Source organism: Xiphophorus couchianus, chromosome 20 (assembly GCF_001444195.1).
Source record: "Xiphophorus couchianus chromosome 20, X_couchianus-1.0, whole genome shotgun sequence".
NCBI lineage: Eukaryota > Metazoa > Chordata > Actinopteri > Cyprinodontiformes > Poeciliidae > Xiphophorus > Xiphophorus couchianus.
In genome coordinates, this window is record NC_040247.1 from 8547075 (window position 1) to 8570215 (window position 23141).

At 35.0% G+C, this 23141-nt stretch overlaps 1 protein-coding gene across 9 annotated transcripts in view; it reads left to right on the forward strand.

Annotated features, from left to right (window-relative positions):
• Window positions 1-23141, forward strand: part of LOC114135611 (dedicator of cytokinesis protein 3) — a 159174-nt gene that overhangs the window by 102492 nt on the left and 33541 nt on the right. For all 9 annotated transcript variants that reach the window (XM_028003044.1, XM_028003038.1, XM_028003035.1 and 6 more), the window contains 6 exons: window positions 7953-8101; window positions 9755-9839; window positions 12894-12935; window positions 13677-13831; window positions 21368-21449; window positions 22045-22105. In XM_028003044.1, the coding sequence (XP_027858845.1) occupies window positions 7953-8101; window positions 9755-9839; window positions 12894-12935; window positions 13677-13831; window positions 21368-21449; window positions 22045-22105 (574 nt within the window). The remainder of the gene's footprint in view (window positions 1-7952; window positions 8102-9754; window positions 9840-12893; window positions 12936-13676; window positions 13832-21367; window positions 21450-22044; window positions 22106-23141) is intronic.

Consider the following 23141-nt stretch of genomic DNA (forward strand, 5'->3'; position numbering starts at 1 on the left):
AAAAATAAAACTCAAACTATCCTTTGGTGGCGCAGGTACATCATGATTTAACATGAATGAGGGAACCATATTTTCTTCAAAAATAGCAACCTGAATAGGTCACTAAAATAGATATTTCTAAGTAAACATGGTACCAAACTATACGCACTCTACCATGGATAAATGGAAAATCTTTTAATAATAATTTGCTTTAAATATTCTTTGAGGTCACATCTTTCCTTTTGAATCCCAAAATATGAGATTGTCACCTTTCCATCTATTGTGGTTTTTTAAATTAAACCTAGAGGGCACTTTTAGCATAAAAAATCTTTCCCTATTTAGATTTACATAATACGAGTGGCAGCATGTTTCAGTAACTGCTTAGTAGAAGGTACTAAAATGTGATTCAGCGGCTCTTTGTTCGCTGTCCCTGGTGATTTGTCTCAGCGCCTTTGTTTTGAGGAACGCAGCAGCTGCTTTGACAAGCATGAAGATGAGGCAGGACATTCACTAATAGATCAGAGGTGTTGAGAGTGTCCCCTCTGATTTAAGAGGTGCCAGATAGAGTCATGTCTTATTAGGAAGTCTCAAACTGGTAACTTCCCAAACTAATTAGTTATACATAGCAGATGACCAGATTAAATTCACAACTCACGTTGTCAATTTAAATTAAGATGCTAATGCATATCGCATTATTTCCTGTCAAATGCAGGTCACCAATTTAGCAGAGCAAATGCTGTCCTGCTATATGCTAGAACTGAATTTTCAATCATATTTTATTAATTTGTGATTAACCTGTAAATAAATTATCTGCACATGGGAATGTTCAAAAGCACAGTTGATGCAGAAATTTATTTATTTATTTATTTATTTTCAAATTGACTGAGACAACTGGTTCACCTGACAACTGATCAGCCAAGTATCAAAGAAGACAAGTAAAGGGCCATGATCTCTCAACAAAGCAATAACACACATAATGTACTATAATTACAGGCTTCTCCTGCAGTATTTGAACGTCTGCTGGTACTTTGACTTGGTTTCCATGTCAACTAAAGCCACCTCAGGCCGTGGAAACACAAGTTGTATAAAAAGGGCATTAATTTCACTGTAGTTTGTTCAGAGGAGAGCACAAATCAAGATCTATTATTTACAGTAGACTCTGGTGTTTTCAGTTTACAGTTTCAAGCAGCATCAGAAACTATTCTGACCTATGCAGACCAACTGAGCAAACAGCCATTGAAACAAGAGGCAGAGCACAAATAACAAGATAATATAGAAGCAGTTTAAAAGGAAATATAAATTATGCCACACCATCGCCTCCTTTCCTCTGAGGTGGAAATATAGTTTTACGTCAAACCTGGTTAAGCCAAAGTGCTGCTCTGTCAGTCGTGTGCAAGCTTGTTGTTTCAGCACATCACAAAATACTGAAATGGTATAGTATTTCAATAAAAGTTTTGTTCAACTTGATTTGAAAGGTAATTATGATGCATTATTGTTCAGATCAGTTCAGCATCTTTCAGCACACTTGTTGGGTTTTTATAACTATGCCCTCCCCACATCTTGATGCTGCCATCACCATGTTTCACAGTGAATATTATTTATTCATGATAGTATGCATTAGTGTTTTACACTTGGGCCAAAAACTTTTACTGTGTCCTCTACATTGATTGATTGAAAATACAAGCAGAACCTCTTCTCTCTTTGTTAGGTATTGTCTGTTGAGATGTAAAATATGAACAGAATTATTCTAATGTAACACAAGTGTCACTTAGTGAAGCAAAGACCCAAAGCATCAATAAAGATGAGAGTAAATGTTTGATTAAGTCAAGAACAGCATCATTTCTAGACTCCTAGGCTGTCATTTTTGCTTGAATATAAACAGCTGATCTTCTCTTCTTTTATGGTGCTTAATATTTTTTGAGGATAAACATTGTTGAAACGATTTGCTTGGTGGTGATTTGTTTCACTTTGTTTACATTGCAACTTTTAGATCTTAAGCAGCGTTAGAACAAGTGGATCTTTATTAGAGATCTGCTGTTCTTATATTGTTTAAATAGGATTAAACTGTCTAAAGGTTTGTGTTTGTGTATAAGTTCCTGCCACAGGGAAAGGTGTGATTACTCACTTCTACTAGAGAAATAAGCAGGAGGGGCATTTATGGGGGAAGAGAGGTGGGAGGAAGGCTGAATCCATAAATAGTAGATCTTATCAGATATTCTCTTGGTCGATGATGCTAAAAACACAAAATGTGTGCTCAAATGAACCTACAGGAATCTATATTTCCCTTAAACGTCAGACACACCATGCAGTATGATTTTAAAACACTGTGTGTCTGTTTTTGCAGTGTGGGTGGGTGTTTTTTGAGTGCCAGCTGAAGGTGAAGCGTTCCCCCCGTTGAGCCAGCTGGTGCGCCTGTTCCTCATGTAGCGGATGTCTCATAAAAGGGCGCAAAGTTCAAACACATGTACCCACTGACTGTGATGGCCAGATGTCCCAAATAAATCTAGAGTCCTAGATTTAAGGGAGATTTCGATGCAGTGCAAGCTGTTGGAGTATAAGAAGTACAGATGGCACCTAGCTGTGCTGATTCTTCTGCCTGTTACCTCAAAAAACCACCATCAAGGTTTTCTTTTGGACATGGCAAAAGAAAACCTTCAGTTGCAAATTAATGTTTTAATATGATTCTCAAAAATATTAGGAACTTAAGCATCTACAAATATGCTGTTTGCATGATACCTATTATTGATTGGGTGTTGGAATAAACAGATCTGCAAGATTGATTATATTTATTCTAAGTACTGATTAAAACTTTCCATTTGTGCAAGCTACTATGGAGTTTTCGTGATGAATTAAATTTTGAAATAATGTGTTGAAGGAGCTATTTATTACTTTAAATGACATGGATGAACCAACGACTCTCACTGATTATCAAACTTAAATAAGTCTTGTGATATCTGAATCATGAATTACACCATTCAAGGAATTTACGTCTTATAAATTTTAGTATGAATACTTATTAGTTAAGGAATCAGTATGGAACATCACAGTTTACTAGTGGTCATAGAGGAGTAATCACATTTCATATTACTGCAGTAAAAAAGAAATATTAAACTTTCCACAAGACTTACAAAATCATTGAACTACTAAGTAGCATTATGATTCAGCTATCAGACATTTTAATGGCTATGAAAGGCTGTTAGATGAGCTAGGAAATTAAAATGTCTCATATAAGTGTTCAGTGCAGCTGAATACTTATATGTTGCTGCTTTACCATTCTGTTTTGAAATAAACAAAATGGTAAAGCAACAAATTTGCTTTCCCAAAATTTCGGGAGATTAAGGTCAAAATTTAAGGTTTATGCTATAATATTCATCATTATCCTGTAAATTAATCACCTGCTGCAACGTTTTTTAAAATCTCTGCTTTTGTTTGGTTTTTTTTCTTTACTAAAGGACACATTTTGAAAGTGAAATGCATTTCAAGGAGCGTCTGCCTAGAAGGGTATTGAGCTGGAACGCATAGATTGAGAAATTTAGCAGTGCTCCATTCAGAAACCTACTTTATACAAGCAGCATTATACAGATTTTAAGTGTTATTTGTGTTTTATACAATATCATGTTAAAAACCTAAAAACTATTAGATGGCATGAGTATTTTTTGTCTGCCTTAGCTCATAATTACTGTTATTTGATCACATGCTGCACTGTAGCATCTCTGTAGTTATTATCCTGTATTATCCTGTAGGAAATGGCAAAAGTATTCATTCTATACTTTAGCCATTTCAATTTATTTCTTTAAGAAGTCTCACTGATAGTTAAAGTGGGAAAAAAGGACAACTCCTTTGCATTGAGATCAAGTAGTTCTTTGCATTATTTAAGTTTCCTCAAAGGGTTTTCATACAATAGTGAGGTAAGAGCTGCAGGACTCTGTGGTGTCATGAATAGTCAGTTCAAACACACCCTTTCAGCCTGCAGTTGTAGATAATTATGTGCTTCTCTTGTCTCCTGTATTGCACTGATATGCCTGTTGGTCTCCTGGTGCTATTGTGCTCAGGGGTTTAATGCTGACTCCGGTGCTGCTGCCTTGGTTGATGAACACCCTTGGTATTAGAGATAATCTATATATGTGTCATATTTTTGGTGTCCTGAACAAGCTGGTCTGTTTTAGTTTTAAAAAACCATTGCACCAAGTTCAACCATACATACTTGTATTTACCTTATTTGTTCATAAATCTGCTGTTTTTTGTTGTCTGCTACATATTTAGGCAGCATTACATAAACATATAGACAGTAAACATTTTACATACTATGTGATGATCTGACTGATTACTTGAAAATATTTGATCACTGTCTATTTCTGTTTATCAAAAATCAGTGTATACCTCAAATATGTACAAAACGTAATTTGACTAAAATTGGTTACACTCTTTCATCATCACTATATGAAAGATCATTAATATAGATGTCCACTAGTTATTTTAATTAAAAGAACTGCTAAACTGATGCAAAGTGGAAATGCCATGTGTTTCCCTTGTTGTTTCTAAGCGCCCAGTGAAAAGCTGTTTCAGATGTGACGCCCTTTGCATGAAAGTTTCTGTATTTTTAACCTTGAGGCCTTGCTGCACTGAGTACTAAAATCCTACTAATTGCTCAACGCCGTCAGGATGATGCAGCAGGGTTCCCAGCAGGAGCTCAGTAGAAATGGATGCTGGTTCTGTGATGAGAGGTTTCTCTTGGACGCTTTGCCTCAGAGTTTCACTGCAGTTCACAACCAACACTATCAGCAGGAATCCAGTCAGTCTCTCTTTTAAACACTTGAGTTCTGAGGCTGCAAGACGTGTTATGCTGTGTTAATTTTTTAAAAGCAATTCCGTAAATGCTGTTTGTTGGTAACATTTTAAAGGTTGTTAAACTAAGTATTAAACTTCTGCTAAAATCTGGGTAGCTAACATAATTTTGGTTCACAAATTTCTGTAAATTCCTGCTTTGTTTGATTTGCTTTGCTTTTTTTATTTACAGCTTTAGTTGATCTTCAAACCAATATTCATCCACACGTGCAGTTTTTCCACCAGAACACTTGTATGTTATTCAAAAGTTTACTGTCTTCAGATTATAGTTGCACTGATTTTAAGTCTAAATGTCTTTTTGTATTTTGGATGTGAATGTTCTTTTCTGACCACTCGTCTCTTTTTAGTTTTAATTTAGTGTTTTCTTCATATTGAAATTGTAAATAGTTTAAAAGTAAATATTTTTTTAATACAAATTTTAACATGAAAAAAGAAATTTATATGTACTCTAAGGGTTTGGTCAATGTTTTGTTGACTATCAACATACCATTAAACGTTAACTTAACATTAACGCACTCAAAATGTACACAAACCATAATTAATTACTACATTAAAAAGGTAGTATAGGATTTCACATATTAATAGGATGAAACAATACAATTCCCTGCAATAGAATGTGATTCAATCTGATACAGCTTTATGAGTGATCAGTTTCTTTTCCTGTTTTTTGTTATTTTGCATCTGGGCAACCACAAACAACAGAAAATTCTTGGAATAACAACATACTAAGGTGCTTGAAATAGTTTTCACGTGTTTTGAGTGAACTTTCAGAGTTAAAGGGTTAACGTAGTCTGTGCAGAATTGCAGAATTAATCAAATCAATTGCAGGAAACCTTGGCTGCTACACAATATCCATCTTACACAACAAATCCCTATCCACACTCAGAAATATATGAAAAGATTAAGTATCTTGACTTCTGTGGTGGAACTGTATCATATCTGCTTCACAGTCAAAGTTTTTATTATATTTCTTCTGGTTCATGTTTATACCATCATACAGTGTGAGAACAGCACATAAATCTCTAAAGCAATAACTCTTGTTGTCTTGTTTCTAAGCTGAGGTTCCCAAAAACAGCTCCACCTCCACTGCAGGCCACATTTATATAATGGTTCAAATAGAGATAAGAACTATATATTTTGTAATTCCCATTATGGACCACAGACCTCAGGTAGAAACATGAAGATACGCTTGGCAACATAATAAACTTCTGGTCTGCTGCTCTTTAATTTTCTCCTGCTGGGTTTATTTTCTGACCTTTGCATATGCTGTTTGCATCACGGAAAGTACTGATGAATATTTCAATACCCAGCTATGAGCTTGTGCAACGAGGAACCATAAAATATCTATATATAGTTGATTTTACACATATGATAAATATCGCAGTATTATAAATATATAACATGATGGTGATATGTACTGCAGGTAATTTTGTTTTGTAGATCTGAGACTTTTTCACTCTCAATGACAATGAATATGTGTATGTACAGCAATGGTGTGTGTATGTGTGGCCAATGCACCTGGCTTGTGCTGCCTATGCAGCTGCCTGCCAAGATCAGGATGGGCATTTAACCCCACAGCCTTGTTCAAGGCCTATAGGATAAATTAGAGCACTAATAATAGAAGAAGCTTCAGGGGGTAAGGTAGGGGAGTTATGTTCCAGCTTGTGTGTGTTAATTATCTCTGTGTGGGCGTGTGCGTGGGGTGTGTGTGTGTGCGGGGGTGCGTTTGTGTGTGTGAATTTAGAACTTCATGCAGTTAAAACCACTGACAGTGGGAGTTTAATCTTTGCTTGTGAGACCTTGAGGAAATTGATTTTATTTGCATAACTCAAAGATGCTGAATTTATTTGCTTCATTAGAAAGCATTTATATGCTATGTACATAAATAAATTATTACAGTTAATACTGTTATTTATAATGTCTCCTTATTATTTTGATTTTGATACTTTTAGATCCAGGATTTTGGGTCTCGGATCTAACCCTTATTCTTTAATCTAAATACTTGTTGATAACATCAGTGTCATGTTTTGATTAAGGACACTTGTACTTAAGCACCTGGTATTGTTTTTGTCCAGGTGTTGTGTGTAAACTAATATTATTTAACCACACAGGCACTGTCAGCTATGCTGCAGCATTTTGTTTACTTGTGTCCATATTTACAAGATCAATAATTACACAATAAGCCTCAGAACGATTCTTTGTCGTAAATATTTACATCCAACCGACCTGACAACAGCTAAATCAAATGAAGGGTCATGGATAAAATGGACATCAGAGCATAATAGTAGTTTAAAAGTGACTGCTCTCAACTTTTTGAGTTTGTTGAGGTGGTAAATCTCAGTAAATGGTATTAAAAAGTTGCTACATTGAGCAGCAAACTGACTCTAACAGAGTAGTTCAATGAGTCTCTCTGCTGTAAATGGTCCTTAATAAGTTCTGAGTGGAACCAACACCAAGTGTGTCCAGGAGAGACAGAGAGACTTTGTACCAAATGACTCATTCCAACAAGCTTAGATATCAATAAATCTGATAGAGAATCTATGGCTAAAGATTAGGGTGATGGCAATGAGGACTTCCAACTTCAAAGAATTAGACCAAAACAAAACCATGTTTTCATCTGTTATTATTTATATCATTTGAAGTATAATTATTGATAAAACTGATATCAGATAATAATATTTTAGCGAAACATATAAGCTGCCATCAGGTGTTGTAGTTTTTTTTTCAATTGTACAAAGGCATTTGTAAAAAAAAAAAAAAAAAAACACTTTAGGATGTGTTTTTAAATTATCAAGGTTTATAAATAACAACTAATAAATAATAGTCAGAACTGTGACTAAACTACTAACAAACACCTGGATCCAAATGTTCCAGGCATGGTGGGAAGGGAAAAAGCGTACCTTTGTCAAAAAAAACACTCATCAGCTCACAGAAGTGTCAGTCAAGAGGAAATCTAGCTACATTTTCATAAATTTAAAAGCCACCTTAGTTTGCATTTATTTCTACACTCCTATTTAAAGGTAAATGTAATTGTTTTAAATGCCTTCAGATGTTTTTGAACCTGAGTCAGACAAAGGAAAGACAGCCTACTCTCCTTATTGAGATTCTTGTTTCTCTCTGTCCATCAGAAACACAAAGTGGATCTGTTCTACAAGGTCCGACACGTTATGATGGAGCTGATTGACTTGAGGAGGCAGCTGCTTTCCGGTCACCTCACACAGGACCAGAGCAGAGACGTCAAGAGACACATCACCGTCAGACTCGACTGGGGCAATGAGTGAGAAAACATCTTTCATCCTTATAAAAAACCCTTTTTACTCACACTGATGCACATAAAACTTACGATGGATTTAAAGTCATAACTCATAGCTGATCTTAAAATTGAATCATTGAAAAGAAAGTTTCCACAGAAGTTTTGAATTAAACTGGTAAACTTTCTCAGCACTTAAAGTCAGCAGATGAGTGTCTCCCCAGATCCCTGCATTGGGTAATAGAAGTGATTTTCAGAAGCAGATGACTGAAGTATATTACCAGTAGTTGAAAAGATTCATGAAGTCAGTGAAAGGCTGATAGAAAACAGATGGGGTGGAATAAAACTCCTGTGTGCCTTCAGGTTGACTATATTAGGAATTTGATTTAATTACTTTACAGGTGCAGATTACTTCATAGAAAGAAAAAGTTTGTGTTTTCACATATTATTCCCTACTCCATCTTCTAAAAGATGCATCCTTCTAAGTATATTATGTTGGATTTCCGTTTTTAGCTACCACAAATTAATTTTTGACTTTATCTGTTCTTCTTTAAACATGGTTGATATGTAAATTCTGAAATGTGGAGACAAAAAAAGTCTTGAACAAAAGTGTGATCTGAAAAACATCAATCTAAAAACTAAAAAAAGTCCTAACTTGTGAAAGTGCTTTGGTTGCTACAGTTAGAAGAAAGAAATCAGATAAACTATCAATAAACTATTGGACCAAGTTATAATAACTCAGAAAATAACATTTACTCAAGTCACTTCTGTTATAGCTGTAATATTTCTTTGCACAAGCTGAGATCTCCTTATTGACAGCGATTTTCACACATCAATGCAAACAGGGCTCAGTGAGCAAACCAAATCATTTTCGACCACACTTCCTCAAAAACATCTTAATGAGGGGCTGCTTATCTTGTTGGGCAGATCAATGTTAATGCAGCTTACAGCTGGTGGGAACTCGGGAAGAAAAGGAGCTGCAAAAATGAAAGTTAATTCATTTCAAGGATATATTGATATTGTGATATTTTGATATCACAATATCAAAGGTGATATTGTGAGGTCACAAATTCTATAATACATAAGTCTTAACACATAATACCATAGGATTAATATTGTTAGGATAAATCCCTTTCTGTGGTTCAGTGTGGTGACATGTTGAAGTATTCATGATTAATACAATTAGTCTAGAAAAGTTTTAATATTGGAAATAAACTATTTACTATTGAAACATTTGAGTGTTTGAGCTAAAATGTAAAGATTTATATACATTGATTTTGTTTCCAATTAACAACAATTTGAAATGCATATTCATTGTGCATAAATCTTAATAATACCATGTCCTAAAGTTTTTAGGCAACAAATAAGGGGCCTTTTCTCCCCATGTGGGTTTCAACTGCCACCCTATTCCTACCCTGAAAAACCATTTCACCAACCAAGACATTTATTCACCATGTCTTCGAAGTTTGGATCAACGTCTTTGATTTGCAATCAAAGCAGGCTCAGTCATGATTTAAAAGATATAAAACACAGGCAAAGACATTTCTTTGACAATGTTAGAAATGATGATGTTCAGATGTGATTGCTTTGGAGGTTTGTGTATCTTGGTCTATATCTAAATTATCTTTTATTACATTTTAAATGGAGATCTTATCATGCCTTTTTTGTCTTTTTCCCCAGACACTTGGGTCTGGACTTGGTCCCAAGGAAGGAGTTTGAGATGGTTGATGAAGACCAGATAAGTGTCTCAGATTTGTATAAAATGGTAAGACATTTGTTCAGGTCATTAAGTTGCAATTGTTAAAGTTGTTGCCTTACAGCCCTTTCAGACATAACATCACACAAAAGGTGAAATTATCCTACCATAAAATCTTCCTATATATATATATATATATATATGTATAGCAGGAAGACAGAAAAATGCTTCCTCTGTGCCAAGACACCTATTATTTAAATGAAGTCAAATAAAGAACCACAGTTTGAAGACTGTGTAGAAAAGCAGCTCAAATATGAACCCAGCCGACAGACTACACTACACTGTTCCCCTTAAATATTAACCAACATCTTTTTTGGTCTGATCATTAGAACAGGCATAAATGCATCCAGAGTAGTAGTCGCTTCTGAGAAACCTTGCAGGTAAATAATTGTCTCTGGGTTGCAAATAAAGACAAAACTGCAGAAAGTAATCCATTATACCAAATGAGATATTACACTATTCAAGTACTAAAGATTTTAAAATGTGTATTCTGATAGATTCTAAATAAAACTTATTTTTAAAAACAATATTTCTTAACGTCTGCTGTTTTATTGCAAGCTTTAAACATGATTTTTTTTATAGGAAGGTCAAACTTCCAGTAAAATCCTAAAAACTTCACCAATAGCAATAAAAAACATCTTTCATCCTTTCACTGTAACTGTGTGAAATCAGACATTTTATTTTTTTTTACATTTAACATTTTTAAGTTAAAAAACAAAAATAACCCAGAAAAGTTCAATTAGAAGGTTACACCATTTTGATCTAGTTTAAACATTATATAAAAATCTCCTGTGTTTTTTATGGTGTGTCAGTATTATATTAAGACTTTATTTACCACTTACCCCCGTTGTGTTGATTTAACACGCAGCTGTGCTTGTTGTCTCTGTTTGCTTGCATGCTGGTTTAGGGCATACATTTGAAATATGTTTTGCAGAAAGAACACTAGCCTTATATTAATCAATCCAAGAAGTAAACATGGAGTATTTTTTTCTATAAACGCGCTTGCTTCTGATAGATGTAATTTGAAACAGTGAATCTATACAAGTATTTAGTAGTGCTCCAGTACACAGTTTATGTTAAATTAAGTGATTTGAACTTCTTTCCTGTGGTGTAACAAAAGCCCATTGTCTGTCCTCTGCCTATGAATTATCAACCTTTTGAAAAGTTAGAAAATGATATGACTATTTCTGTTGCTCAAAACCCCGTCTGTTCAATGTTTCTCTTTCTTCTTTTCTTTGAAAACCAAATAAAAGTAACATCTAATCTAAAATTAAGGTAAACGTTTTCCTGGAAACAGTCGTATGTTCTACTTAGTTACTAAAATACAGAATCAAAGCAAGTAATTTCTCTTTTGTTTCAATTCATTGTGTTGCTTAAGTTTTTACCACAACCATCACAAGGCATAAATTGGCCTAAAATGAAGCGTGGATGTTAGTGTGCAGACTGCAGCCATGTGCTGGTTGTTTCATCCGAGTCCTTCAGGTCACTTCAAAACTGCTGAACCGACTATCTGAACTAATGACTGTAAAATTACTCTCCATATCCGTATGACCAGTTTTGTGGTTCTTCATGGCTCTATTCACAAAAGCATCAATCTAAACGTTTTCAGCTATTACTCAGGTGAATTGTGATGGATTTGGGAACATTTTCTAAATAAATGTTTTCTTATTATGAAGTTAGAGTTATCATTTCCAAACTACAGACGTTCCAGAAGTTGCTAAGCAATTTAAGATCTTTTATAATCGTGTTTCTTTTCAAGGGCACACTGCATCATGTTATAATGTGTAAAGTCAAATCTGTGCCTCATTTTTTGTCATTTTTATGCTATCTGAACAAACTTTAGTTTGTAGTAAAACATCTTTTTCCTCCTGACCTACCATAATGAAAAACCTATTACAAAATAACTGAAGCTAATTAAAGTTGATGTGACTGCGGTTTGAGACACATCCTTGAAGATTCTTGGTCTCTTGGAAAAACTTTAAGTTTTTGCTTGATTCAAAATAGCTCACCAGGCTCAGACAATCACAGATGTTGCTGTAATGGTTTTCTTTTGTTGCTTAGAGACTGATCTGAAATTAAGAAACAGGGAAACTGAGGAGGACTAAACATATGAGGATCATCCCTTTATAACACAGTTTTAAAAAAATACAGTTTCAGAACAAGAAAATGCCTTCATATCAGGCACCTTTACCAGTTTATTCTATTCTAATTCTTTGTTACCAACACAAACTAGAGACATAAAATCGCAAACACCTTTCAATGCTCATGTAACATTAAGCTAAAACCTTTTGGTTTCATGAGTAGAGAATCAGGCTTTTAAAACAGAGAGCTGTTATTTAATACATTAAATACCAAATGGATACATCTGAATTTCAGTTATTAAATCTGTATTATTTACTTGATTTTTAAATAACAAGTGGTTGAATAAGTGACTGGTATCCATTGAAAACACAATCTATATTAATGAAATAGTAGGTATTTGTTCATGCAGCTGTGCTATAAGCACCAATAAAATTGTATTTGTCTGTTATTAGTGTCAATCTCTAGTAAACAACCCATTCTGAGTCATTAAAACTTAGTTTTAAGATGAAACAAGAGAAAATACTAGCAGACTGGTTCTGGTTTCTCTCAGGTTGGAATTATTGGAGCCGTCTTGTCAGTGACGGTCCTTACTCCCATTCATCAAACAGCATTTGACTTATTGCTTCCTCTCTACTCAAAAAACCACTTGACAAATTAAGGAGACAAGTTGGAGTAATGAGTCTCTGAGGTATTAAAATATTTTCATCATCTGAGGGAGCGACTTTAGAGGAGAGGGAAGAAAGGGAACTTAGGTTGGAAAGGAGCACAGTTCACAAACAGCAGCAAGTCAGAAAGAGATGAGGAGAAAATGAGCAAAGAGGAAAAATGTGAAGAAGAGAAAGTGAGAGGAGAATGGATTCAGAAAAAAAGAACCGTGGTCAAATAAAAGAAAGTGAAAAATCACAAAATTGTATGTGTAGTATAGCAGAAGATTAAACTACACAAGTAGAATAAACCTGATGTTTTCTTTGTCTTTTACAGCATCTGTCCAGCAGACACAGCGTCCAGCAGAGCACCACACGGGTTATGTTTCCATTACTATCTGTATGAAGTCTGAAGTCTTGCATGTCTGGCTATATTTCAGACTAAACAAAAACTAAATATTTTGTTTAGTAAAATATTTTAGTACACATGAAGTGACAAGGTAAAACTAAGGCCTCACGTCATCAGGAGACTATGCAATTACACTATTTTGGGTAAATATTCAGATCATTTAATCAGTTGCGAAGAACATTTTCTTAAGTACCGGTAGTCTAAAACCTTTTCTCATGCATGAGTTTTTCAAATTTGCCCACTCTCATAAAATTCAGATATTGGCCATCAAACTCCATTTAGTAGGCCATAAAGTGGATGTACAGAACATAAATGCATTATTTACCAAATACTGCAGTCCAACTAGTCCTTTATAGGTGATAATTCTGATCCCAAAGTTTTATTTGTGTATAAAAACCCAAAAGCTTAGCAGCTCTACAGTGATGAGTTACCCCACTGTAAACTTTAGTTGTAAAATGCTACATTAAATGTGGTCACATAAGTTAAGATTAAGATCAAACAATCTAATCTTGATGCAGATCAATAGATTAATAAAGCTATGTCATAAATAAATAGATAAAATCATTTCAAAAACAGATTCAAGTTTTAAGAAACAGATACAATAGTTTAAAACTTTACCCAGATAAGCACCAGGTGAAGCCCCAAAATATGTAATTGATCTTGAAATGATAAAACAAACTCTCAGTGTTTTATTTTGTGTTTTTTTTTCAGGGCGAGAATAGCCGGCAGAGACACGGAGAACCATGCAGGGTTCCGGTACCATACCACCTACTGGTCAACCTGAAGAGCTTCACCTACAACAGCATAGGAGAGGACACAGACATATTTTTCTCTCTCTGTGATCTGAGGGAGGGAAAGACCATCAGGTATGAATAAATGTTAATCATTTCAGTTTTGTTTAGTTTTGCAGGTGTTTGTTGATTAGTAAATGAAAGATCAGTCAAAATGACCTTCATGTCTTGTGTGTGTTTAAATACATAAGTCAAAAAGCACATGCTATTCAAATAATTGATTATGTAAGTAAGTCAGACTTTCAATATTGAATTTTAATCATTTTTTAAATGTAAAAAACAAAACAGTATTTGTAAATCTGGAATATAATGAAAATTTCTTTTACGAACATATTGCATGGCTGTATAATAATAATGCCTTTATCAGACACTGGCATTAAGTGTCATTTGTAACTGCTGAAGTTGTAGTGACTGCAAAAAAACAAACAACATGTTGATTATTTTTAATAAAGTTTCAAACTAGTTGAGTTTCACAGGGAAGGAAACATCTATCAGTTCTCCGTGAGGAAATCTGAACGGTTGTTCATGCATGAAATTGTTTCACTGATTTAACTTTAACCAAGCTCCATTTCCTTTACAGAATTATTGCTGGTATTGCATGCATGAATGTGATTTGTGGGAAACTTGGTTAAAACCATTCAGCTCAGTGTTGAGAAGATGATGAAATTTTCACAGGAAGTTGTAATGTCTATTGATATTGCAAACTTTTGTGAGGTGATTATAAAATGGAGCTAAGTGTTTCTACAGTCAAATCATAAAGTGACAAATCATGGATTTGGGTGATAAAGCATGATGAAATTGCAGACGATACTTCATTTTGAATTGAAAAGCAAACATTTCTGCAGCCTTTAAGTCCATAACTAAAACTTCTCATGACTACTTACACTAGAGTTGCAATGATTCAAAGAAAGAAATGCTGACAGAAGCTTAAGAAGAAAGATGATTGCCTTAGCCAAAATATGCAAAAGATAAAGAAGCCCTGAAATCAGTCATGTTCACAAAGACAGGACTGTCAATAATTCCTAAGACGTCCAAAATAAAATAATTTAATAAATCAACAAACATTCTCTTCTGTGGTTATTGGGACGTTTAAATATTCTCTCCCCTATGGCCGTTACAAACACTGAGCATTCTCACCAAGTTATTTGTTAGAAGCAAAAATCAGAATCAAAACACTGAGACATGAAGGCTCATGATATACACTTTTTTTTCAGGATGTCTACAGAGCTGCTAAAAAAATCACCTTCCTATGATGTTCTTCTCTTTTGGCTTTTTTGTCACACTTCAATGTTTCAGATCAACAAACAAATTCTAATATCAGGCAAAGGTATCCTGGGTAAATAGAAAATTTTCAAATGATAATTTTATTTATTAGCTACCAAACATTGTGTGGAAAAATAGTTGCTTATAAAATTAGGATTTCGCTGTGATTACCCACGTTTATTAGAATATTGAGTTCACTTCAACCAGCCTGCTGATAGTTCCATCAAGTCAAGACATCACTCAAATAGAAGCTGTCTGGCAACATGAAGTAGGACAAAAGATCTCAAAAGGCTATAAATAATGCTTTGATCTAAAAAGATGAAGAACAGATTGGAAATAAAGTCACTGACATTTATCAGACTGAAAAGTATTACAACAGACTCCAGTTGAATGGACATTGTTTCATACAATGTTTCGCACCTCCAGTGCCGAACCAAGGTGCTGTAGCACCTTGGCTGCCACAGCACAGCAGCTTTCCCCACTCTGCAGCTGCGTGCACACAGATTTGACAGATGTTTTACACGAGAGTTCATACCTGACTCAACACACCTGATTAACCCCAGGAATGAACAGTTCCTCTACCACCGAGACACTACCCCACCCAATCCAGAAAATCACAGTGACAGCCATTATCCACAAATGGAGAAAACATGGAAATGTGCTGAACTTTCCCAAACTCCAAAAGCACATCAACAATTCATCCAGGAGCTTTCAAAGGAACCTATAACATATCTAAATTACTGCAGGTCTCACTTGACTCAGTGAAAGTCAGTGCTCATGATTCAAGAAGAAGAAAAAGACTGACAAAAATCAACACAGGAATGTGCCTTTTATTTGTTTACTATTTTCCAAAGACTTTTAGTAAAGTATTCTGTACACTGACAAGACAACGGGTAATCTTATATATAGTCTAACATGGTGATGGTGATAGTGTGATGGTCTGCGGCTGATTTTCTGCTGTAAGACCTGAAAAATTTGCAATTGATGGAACCATGACTTTGTCTCTTTACCAAAAAATCCCAAAGGAGAATGACTGGCAATTACTTTGTAACCTTATGCTCCAGCATACTTAAGGCTATGCAGCAGGAAAAGGATTGAATGCACACCAGAGAGAACACTAACATCTCTCAGTGGCCCAGAGTCAAACAAAATGAAGGTTTTGGAGTAATCAAGTCAAAGTCCAGACTTAAATTCACTTGACCTGAAACAGGCCCTCCAGTGTCACTGAGTTAAAACTCTGGTGAAATTAAAATTGCGTCAACTGGTTGTTAGATTTATGGGACAATTACTTCTTCTCATAGGACAAGGTTGGTTTAGGTAGCATTTTCCATAATAAATTATTTTATTTTTTTTATTTTTGCATGGTACTTTTAATCTTTAATGTTAAAATCTGTTTGAAAGTCAAATGATGGAGACAAAAAGCAATAACAGAATAAATCTGTAAGCAAAAACCTTTTACAACACTAGGTGTTATAATCATTACCTCCATTGTTGCCTGCGTTCACAGAATATTGTCCTTTTCTACCACTTTGCACTTTAGTGCTCTTTCCCATCATGCACCCCTCCCTGTCTGATATCTCCTTAATAAAGTGGGATAAGTAATAGCAAGCGGCCACACAGAACTTGTTGTTAATAATATATGATCCCCCACCTCTTTCCTCCCTTCCTAATGAATGCCCATCAATTATACATTCTTAGAGAAAACACAATGCTAACAGACAAATAATAGTTAACGTCAGTAAAGAGGCTGATGTGGGTCAACTGTGATGGTGTGACGGTGTGTGTGTGGGCGTGTGTGTGTGTGTTCCTGCAGAGAGGAGGACAACGTGTGTGCGGGGGTGTGTGTGTGTGCTCCTGCAGAGAGGAGGATAACGTGTGTGTGCTCCTGCAGAGAGGAGGATAACAGTCCATTAATGAAATAAATAGGGGCACAAGAAACGCTCTGTCATCTTATCTTCTTTTTGCTTCTTTAATTTCGCTCATTGCTGCAAACCAGCTAAGCGGTTCTGCCCTCTCATAACAAATGCACAGCTGAGCCCACAAATATTTTTGACCTTGAGGGCCTATTTTCTGTCTCTGTCATGACTCGGCATACAGGACACTAATAGCAGGACCTGATCCTCCGAGGTGCTCAGACGGGAGATCATGCCTGTCTTTCTCTCTAAACTCAACATTTCCACCAAGGCTGTTTCCCTTCAAAGCAGTTCAACTAAACCTGTAATCGCCATTCCTTTCTCTTTCTCACAGCCTGCAGTGTCCCAGTATAACTTAGATTCATGCTGAGTTTTGTCATTCATTATTTTCTCTTTTCTTTCTTCTTCTTCCTCCTCAAAACAATTATTATTACATGTTTTTTGGGAACATAAATCCCAGGGAAAAGGTTTTCTGCTGTTCTTTATTAATAAGGGGGAAAGAATGTCTTGATGGAAATTTTCTGTCAGAATATTTGTCTCTATTTTAGGTTTTCTCAAGTTAATTAGTCTTTGGACGCTTAGACAAGTTTTAGGTCATCTCATTTAAACAATTTCTGTTTTTCTTGTAATTACTTTTTGTTTTCACATTGCTATTTTCTTTTATGTGTAATGAGCACAATTTTATTGTGTTTCACAGGGATTTTATGTGTTAAACCAATACAAGTAAAACATAATTAAAAGTTAGAAGAAGGCTTGGTTTTTCTGAGAGGCTTAAAGCTTGTTTTATTGTTTACAACCTAACACTGCCCTGAACTTTGGTACAACTAGCCTTCTGTGTTGCTTGGTCTTCATGATGCTGTTAGTTTACTGATGTTCTCCAACAAAACTCTGTTTAGTAAAGACTTTAGGCCCCATTTTGACAGCAGATCTTTCTCTGAATCTTGTCTTGTCAAAAATGTTGAGCGTTAGAATCACGTGAGCCCAAATATTTCTGTCTCACCTTCTTCCAATTTTCTATTTTTTATTTAATTGGGAACACTGTTATATAAGTGTAGTTTTCCATTGGAGGCTTGTTGTTTTTAGAGAAGTCATATTATGCAAAACTGAATATCTACATTTAAATGTCTGTAGTCACACAATAAGGTTGTGCAGGGTCACCCACTGTATTATAATTTGGAGAAATCAGGCATTAAGCTTTGAAATAAGATCAAACTGGCTCCGTTGACTCAAACACACTGAGCTAGTAGAAGTAGTGAGTGTGCTGATTGTGTGCGGGCAGGCGTGCGCGTGTATATGTGTAAAGTATTTCAGTTTTTTGAATGGAAAGCTGTCAGATCAGTGCATTTATTTTGGTCAGTATGATTTAGCTCCCTCACAGCATCCCACAGGAGCTCTAAAACGTTAGATTTTAATTTAATCTGTCTTCCTTTTAATTAAGTTGTATGGAATTTAAAGATTTCCCAAAAACATGACATAGATGTAGAATGAGATTCTGCATATTCATAGAGGGCATCTGAATATAAATGCATGCCACAGTTTTTAGATTTTTATTTATAGATAGAAATTTCTAGTTTTTAGGTTTCAAACCTTTATGTGGTACTAACATAAGTCACTAAATTTTAATATGCACATTTGAAAAAATAACATTTTCTTGATAAATACAGCGTAAATGTTTTTGTCTTTAGGTTCTTCTGCAGACATGGCGTATTTAGAGGATACCTGTTTATGCATCTCTGTGTATTGTATTGTGTGTGTGGGGGGGTGGGCGTGTGTGGGTGGGTTGGGGTGTGTGTGTGTGTGTGTGTGTGGTGACTGAGCACAGTGAGTATTCATCTGATTTGGTGCATCCATGCATACTGTTGCGTGCGTTACTTTGTAATATATGAGTGAGTGTCTGTATATTCACACTTGATTTCTTCTGTGCTTGCATACATTAGATTCAATCAGGAATTGTTCTAAAAGCATTTTGTTTTGTTGCATTTATGTTCAGCTCATCTCCGTTTTTCTATGTATGCGTGTCTGTCACTGATTTCTTTGCACTATGCAGAACAAAACATGTTAAAGAGGGTGCCAGAAACAAATAACTTTAAATATGTATTTAGCAGCATCTTGTCTGGCTGTTATTTTGGCCGCATATCATCTGCAGCATCCTTATCACAGTCACTTTCTGAATCAATAAAAATCCACCAACAACACGGGAGCAAAGATTGACTGTATCTCAGTCTTTCTTCACGCCTTATCACCTCCTATTTCCCACCTACCAACACACACACACAGCAGTCCCACTCTCCTACTGTTTATGGACAAAAACATATTTATTTTCTTTTGTTATATTTGTTTGGGCTGCAGTATCACTGGGGGATTGGAATAAATTGTTTCTGTTTAAAGGCAGTAACAGCATGTGTTGTGGGGATTTGTTGGGCTTCGCAGGAAACTCTGAATTTCAATGTTAACAGTAACCTGAGAGTAGCTTGTTTATAGTAGCATGTCTGTAATAAAGAGTACATGAAGATTACTTTTCAGCGTTCAGATGTTGTTTTTAGTGGGCTGGGAATATAGGGAAGTTTAGCTAAGGATAATCTACTGTACCATTCCAATTATAGATAGTGGATTTATTTTACAACCTACTGTCTGCCGTGTTCCTTTGACTTCATAATGCTGTTTGTTTGCTAATGTTTTCTAGCAAACCATAAAGGTAGACTCTTATAATTGAGTACATTTTAAAGGCATGTGATTGCACTGATTTTGAGACTAAAAGCAAATTTAACTGAAACTATTTTTTTACTTACAAAATATTTTTAAAAAAACATTTAATTTTTTATGTCATTCACAATTCTTTTCTACTGTGTGTTGGTTCGTCACTTAACATCCCATTAAGCAAATGTTTAAAGTTTGTGGTTGTAATTTAACTAAATGTGAAAAAAGTTTAAGGCTTATGTATATTTTTGCAAGCCAAAGTAGTTCACTGTCAGATTGGGATTTTATTCCATACGAATGGCCAGCTTTGTCTCTTATTTATTTCAGCTTTGTGTTTATTTACTTCTCAGTTGGAGTAAGCTCTGCTCATGCAGAGCGTTTGGTTTTGTTTATAAAGATTATAGTTTCATTATGGACCTTCCTTCTGCCAAACAAAGACAACATTTGGGTTGCCTTCTGACCTATTTCCTGAGCTCAGAGACCCAAATGTTAATGCAAAAAACTTTTTACTATTTGCCAATAAATGTGAAGTTAGCTCAAAACTGTCTCTGACATTAATGTGAGGTCTGTATAGTTCTTATTGCGTCCATTTTATTTTTTTCTCCTTGCCACAAAGTTACTGAAGTTTATACAAGTAAAGTTTATAAGCAGTATGGTGACTGCACATACCTTTTGGCAAAAGTTTGCCTGTATGATAAACATAACAAGAGCTGATTTACAAAACCAAATGGGCAAACAATTCCAGACTCTTAGTGTGCAAAGCTGGTAGAGACATTCCCCAAAAAGACTTTACATAATTTATATAATTACAAGATAACATGATTCTGCAAAAGACTGGTTTGGGAAGATACAAATGCATGTCACACTTATATTTTTGTTTTTATAACAATTTAATAATTACTTTCCAATTTGTAACTAGTTGATATTAGTCTAGCATGTGAAATCCCACTGAAAGGCACTCAAGTTTGTAGTGGCAAAATGACTAAATTTGGAAAAGTTCAGTGAGTATGAAAGCTTTAGTAAATAACTAACCGGCATATTGTCTAGACATTTCCAGAAAAGGTGACCATGCCAACTTTTTTATAACACCGAGACCAAAACAAATCCAGCTGAAGGAACTCAAATAACAAAAGTGTATTTGTTTCTGCTCTGCTGCCCGCTTCACCTTGCACTCTTCTTTTTGTTTTCATCTGGGATTATGAATAAGCAGACAAAGAGCCATAAAAAAGCATTCTTGCTTAATATTTATTAAGCTGTGACAAAATGTCCTCCATTCAATGGTAATGCTTCAGTATGTCCCCTTAAGCTTCCTCTGCTCTGCCTTCAGGCAAGCTGTCATGGAAGCACTAGTCTCTCAAAGAGTGAACTCAAAAGTAAACTATTCTAAATGTGCATTTTCGCTTTTGCTAAATTTAGTTGTCAGTTTGTGTTAAGTTATATACTAATATTAGAGGTGTCACAAAATTTAAAATAAATGAAATTGAAACAGTTTAAATAAATAAATAAACATGTAAATGAATTAATGAAAGCAGATAATATTTTGTTGATATGATTTACATCTAGTTAAAAGAATGATTAATTTGACCTTGACCAGACTTCAGAATGAACTTTTTTTCCTCACACCTTTGATTTCCTCTCCTTCAGGACTGAGATCAGACATGCAGCAACATCCCTGCAGGTGTCTGAAAACCAGAGACTCAGAAACATTGAAGCTAAAACCTTTGATTGTGTTTTTCAGCGAGAAGTTCATGGTGAGATTAAACAAGAACGGAGGACCAAAGAACCCAGACAAGGTGGACCGGCTGTGTGCACTGTTCACGGTAACCAGGACAAACACACATAAACAACATTTATTTTGTTGCCATTTCAAAGGCAAAATCTGAGAAACTACCCGGGCATGATTAAAGCAAGGTTGTATTGCCCCCTGTTGATGCATGGTAGCATCAGCCTAGAGACTTATTTGGGAAAAAAAGAAAAGAGAAAAACAAGATAAAAGAAATATGTTTTTTCTGTTATAGTATAAATTTATAAATGCAAACTGTAACATGGATTTAGTCAGTGTTAGAGGATCTAATTAGTACTGAATATTACAAAACTATTCAACTGCTGAAACATCTTTAGCAGTGTATGGTGCAATAAACTGTTTACCTGCTAATTAATTTCAGTTAATCTGTGTCATTTTGTTGGTTTGACCAGAAATGTAAAGCAATAAAACACTCAAATAACTCAGATACAAAGTAAAGCTTAGGACCAATCAAAGGTCTCCTTTTTCATCAGTTTCTATTCTAGGCTGATTACTAATAATACTCTTGCTCAGTACAAGAGGAACCACATGTTCAGACAATTGTTTTAGACTAATTAGTATTTTCTTGACAGTGACTGTTTTGTTTTATTGTTTGCTGTTTTGGACTGCAGGATCTGAGCAACAAAGACATGAAGAGAGAACTCTACATCGTCTCACAAGTTATTCGGACAGGTCTGACCAATCTTACTAAGACTCTTACATTGCAGTGAAAATATATCTGTGAGTTGACATTTCTTCTATTTTAGCTATTTTATTTTACAAGTAAATGTTTCAGATCATCAAACAACTGTCAGGCAAAAATAAATGGAGTAAATACAAACTCAATTTTCAAATGATGACTTCATTTAATCAGTACAGGTATTAAGAACCGATGACAAAGTCATTGACATCCATCTGGAAAGGACTACAGATGTATTTCATAGGTTTTGAAGCTCCAGTAAACTACAATAAGAAATATCATCAACAATTAGTGAGAACATGGAACAGTGGTGAATCGTCCATGGAGCAGTCAACCAAACAAAACTATTTTACACATCAACAACTCACCCAAGAAATCAGAAAAGAACTCTGAACAATATCTAACTTGCTGATGGCTTCACTTGCATCAGGTAAGATTGGTGTTCATGATTCAGCACTAAGATAGAGACTTGGCACATACAGTATGTCATCCATAAGAGAGCTTCAAGGCCAAAACCACTGCAAGCCAAAAGATGCACAAAAACCCATCTCATATTTGTCATGAAACCTCTTCATGATTCCTAAGATGTTTAGTTAAAATATTCTGTAGGATGAAGACACTGAAGTGGAACTTTCTGGAACATTGAACCATTAATTCTGTTCTTTTACCAAAGAAAAAAAAAAGATATCAAAGGCCAATGTCCTAAAATGTTCTAAAACGTCCAACAATGTTCTAAAGCATCGCAATAAGTCCACCTCTAAATGCTAAAAAGAAAACAAAAAGTCCCTCCAATGTAAATTAAACCAATTCAGCAAAGAAGAGTGGGCCAAAAATCCTCTACGGTGATTAAAAAGACTCATTGCCAGTTATCACAAACCCCTGGTGGCAGTTTTTGCTGCCAAGTGAAGAACAACCATTTATTACTTTTTTCCTACAGAGTTAGGTTGATTTTTTTTTTTCTTTGAGAAAACTGCTTATTGTATTTAGCCAAGTTATTTTTTGTGTGGTGTAAAAATGCATTTGATAACC